Source organism: Diachasma alloeum, unplaced genomic scaffold (assembly GCF_001412515.2).
Source record: "Diachasma alloeum isolate Michigan unplaced genomic scaffold, Dall2.0 Dall_scaffold_00208, whole genome shotgun sequence".
Taxonomy (NCBI): Eukaryota; Metazoa; Arthropoda; class Insecta; order Hymenoptera; family Braconidae; genus Diachasma; species Diachasma alloeum.
Window position 1 is genome coordinate 2,149,891 of NW_021680373.1, and position 4,115 is coordinate 2,154,005.

At 38.3% G+C, this 4,115-nt stretch overlaps 1 protein-coding gene across 1 annotated transcript in view; it reads right to left on the bottom strand.

The window, feature by feature from the left end:
- LOC107036346 (protein slowmo) overlaps nt 1-4,115 on the bottom strand; it is a 23,672-nt gene that overhangs the window by 12,148 nt on the left and 7,409 nt on the right. Inside the window, exon 3 of the mRNA XM_015254274.2 lies at nt 3,550-3,636. Within this exon, the coding sequence (XP_015109760.1) occupies nt 3,550-3,636 (87 nt within the window). The remainder of the gene's footprint in view (nt 1-3,549; nt 3,637-4,115) is intronic.

Sequence of the window (4,115 nt, forward strand, 5' to 3'; positions counted from 1 at the left end):
CCCGATTTAGAATCGTTCCCCCTCAAAGATAAAAAACCGCATAAAAATAACATCTATGAAATCTCATCCAGCGAATCGGAAACTCGACGCTATACAGTCACAGTGTCGATAAATGGCAAAGATCTACTCCGTAACGGCTTTCCCCAGTGGCTCGGATAAGGTTGCTTCGCACGTGGTTCTTTTTACCCTCATTTCTCCCCCCCCCCTCCTTCTTACTCCTTATTTTTCATTTCTCGAAGCACCTGAGGATCGTCCATCATTGTCCTTAATGCATCGAGCGTCTTACTTCAGCCTCGGCATCCCTCGTGTTTTCCCCGGGATCCCTCAACAATACGCTCTCTGGTTACCTTATACCCCGTATTCACACGACTTTCATATTCTAATGTCGAACTGGTTTGTACCTAGTGAGGTAATGGACGCATCAATAACCCATCATATCGATTTCTCCTCGAAACGTGAGGTGATTCTGATCATCTGGCAGTTTACATCAATGAAGAGCAAAATTTATGATTAATGCGAGGCACAGAAAATCGACGATAACTGGAGCTGAGCGAATCAGTGCAGACGAGAGTCTTAAAGAAATAATATAAAAAAAATTCAACGGAAAAAACCACAATTTAATTTCATAACACGCCCCAAGAAATGTCAGACTGCGACACATTTCTATTTTTACGTTCAGTATCTCAATTTTTTTTCATACATCCTTTATTTTCTCCACCTGTATGACTGCAATGGTATACACAGGAAAAAAAAACGTCCAAGTGCAGTACCGCAGAGGTACCCCACTGAATCCAGGATTTAGATAAATCGTACGATCTGGGGTTTGTACGTGCACGTCATTCCAAGAACGCAGAGACGACAGGTAATTTTTCTGCTACCTACCGAAGACTCTGGGTTCTGCAGTTGCAATTTCGCACGGTTATTTGTAAAAAAAAAAATGAGGCAGGGGGTAGGGAAAAAAAGGCAATTGAAAAGGAAAAACCCTGAAACCCTGAAACAAAACTAATTCCGAGTCAAGATAAAATTCCATTTGTCGGTGTGTCAAAAAATAAAGTCGTACGGAGATGAAGAGGTAAAGAGGGTAAAACAATTGTAACTGGAAATGTCAACAGGATAATACTCAAGGGTTGAGCATTGATGTACAGACAATTGAGCTTTCGGGACCAAATTACAGGCTGTGTCGTATACTGTTAAAAATTTTCGTCTGAATTTTCCGGGCCAAATTTTGGACATTTTTATCGTGTTTTAGTTGCACTGAAATTTCGGAAAATCTGGTCATTGAAAAATCAAATATTCCATTGATTTTTTGGTCGAATGACCGAAAAATCAAAAAAATTCTTGATTTTCCAGTTCAATTATTCTGTGAAAATTGAAAAAATCCGAAAAATTCACGTCGTTTTGTTCCTGAATATTCATGTTCCACTGAACATTCATGAATTTCCGTGAATTCTACTTAAAACGTGAAATTTCATAAACATTTTTGCCCTAAATCCGATTCAATGTAACTCTCATGAGATTTACTATAATATCTTCCATGAAATTTCAAAAACTTTCCAACACTATAGCAAAGATGAATTGTCAATTGGTTGAGAACACATCTACCTGAATTTTCCGGATTTTTATGGAATAATTCAACTACAATTTACAGTTTCCATTGATGTTCTTTTCCACGAAATTTTACATTTTCAATGATGAAGTTTCTCGAAATTTCAGTGAAACGGTGATGTGATAAAAATTTCCGAGTACAAAAATTGATTGATTGAACATTCAAAAACATTTACCTGGATTTTCTGAGGTTTCATCAATTTTTGTGAAATAATTTAACTGCAATTTACAGTTTCCATCGATTTTTCCATTAAATTTTAAAATTGTCAACGACGAAATTTCTCGAGATTTCAGCCAAACTAAGTGATAAAAATTTTGGAATATAAAAAAAGAGGCAGTGGATAGGGTAAGAAAGCAATTGTCAAGGAAAAACCTCATGAAATAAAACTCCTAGTCAAGACAGAATTCCATTTATCATTGTGTCAAAAAATAAACTGGTACCGAGATGTAGAGATGAAGAGATAAAGAGGATAAAACAACTGTAACTGAAAATGTCAACGGGATAGTACACAAGAGTCGAGCATTGACGTACAGACAATTTAGTTTTCGAGACGAAATTACAAACTGTCTCCCATCACGTGATATTGTGCAGCGAAACTGTTTTAGTACCACGAGGATATGTTTGATAATCGATTTTGTGGTGCAATAGTTTTGCCCCAGGGTTATGAGATACGAGGCCACAAGCTGATCGAGAGACGTTGCTCGTTTGATATCCCGTTGGCAAGCGGATCACGAGCTTCATAATCCCAAACGCGAGTTGAGATCAAAATAGGTACCTTTGAGAGGTACATGGAGAGAGAGGAGTAATGCGTGGTTGAGTGTTAAAGGGAAGTAAAAGGGAGCACTATGTCGAGAGCTTTACCTGCAATTTCGCTTTGGAGATACAGGGTGAACGGTCAATAGTAACTTGACCCGTGTCGTTGGTAAATGGAAAATGCAATAATGCGGAATGGGTCTGTCATACATTCGTTTTCATAACGCTGTTTCATCCATTCGTTAATACGAAAGTCTTGTATAAAAAAAAATGAAATCTTTCTGGAAATCAGATAATATTCCTGAAGAGACAAAGTAACTTTTAGAGAAGGAAAAGATGTTGCTTTCCTTCAAACTCATTGCGATTGAGAGCAACTGACGGTTATATTTGAGAAATATCTGAAGGTTTTCCTCTGTATAAATTCTGTATTCACTCAATACGTAAGTCTCTGATCCTTGATTTACTGAATCGAAGCTTTTAGTATTTTCAGTAATTTTCTCAGCTTTTGACACGAAATAAACGATTTCTTGAGGCAAGATATTGTCACTCTATCGCCAAGTGTTCGTGTTCAAGTCATGAACATTTCGCAAGATCCTTACGCGGTCTGACTCATTATGCGGAAGTCTTATCCCAAGCGTTTTATCCTTAAGAGATGAGAGATTTGACACAAGAAATTAGTTTTGTGATATTACGTCGATATTTCTCTCAGTGTGGAAATTCAATAATATGTTTACGTGAATTTCACTCATCTCAATTTTCTTTCCTTTTAGTTTGCATGTCTCAGCGGAAAAGTAAAAAACAACATTTCTTCATGTGAACTGCTCGAATAATCCAAGTTAGCACTCGTCGTTACATTTTCGAAGGATATCTCTGAACCTAAAAGACAGCGTTTTTTTCATAGATCTTCCCGATAGCTCCCGTTGATCTTTATGAATAACCGTCTCAATAAAGAGACCAGCAAAAACTGATGGTGAGGTGAAATTGACTCAGCGTGTTTCACCACTCCACTGATTTATCATAGGAATAAAGTTAAGTTCTATGACGTTCATCCGAGCGTCATGACGAATTTCCACCGCTTTTAGCGCAAAAAAGAAAGCCCAAGAATGTAATTCTTCCAACTTGAATATTCACCACTTCGAGAAATCCTCGAGATGATGGAATTATACTCGTAATAGACTCGGATTACTTACATTTCTCGTTTTTAACACCATTTCTTTATTGGCCGGATTCACTTCGCTCCTTTCACTGGCGTAGCACTCCTTAGCGTGCCCAATTAACTGAAATAAGTCGAACAATTACATTAAATTTCAATTACAAACCAAGTTATAAGAATCGTCGGAAAGTTCGTTCTCGAGCACTTAAACTTTTAATGTATCATTGGCTCTCACATTGGAGAGACGCTTATTTCGAATCGGCAAAACGTATTTGTCCAAGTGACAATTCGGGGGGAAGGGGGGNGGGGGGGGGGGGAAGGGGGGGGGGGAGATTGAGTGAAACACCCTGGACGTAACTACCATGTAAATTCCAGAATTAGCATGAATAATTGTGGAATACTTCTTCCGCACCCGCGAACTCAATCCCCCCACCCTATACCTTCCTTTATCCCGAGAAAGACCCTAATTGGGGACCCACTTAAAGTGCTCGTGAATTATTGTTCTACCGTTTAATTATGTATATTCTAATTACAAGCTCGAAACGGATCAACGTCAAATGCTTAATTAAAGCCCACTCGAGGTCCTCCCATTACTTTTCCCCC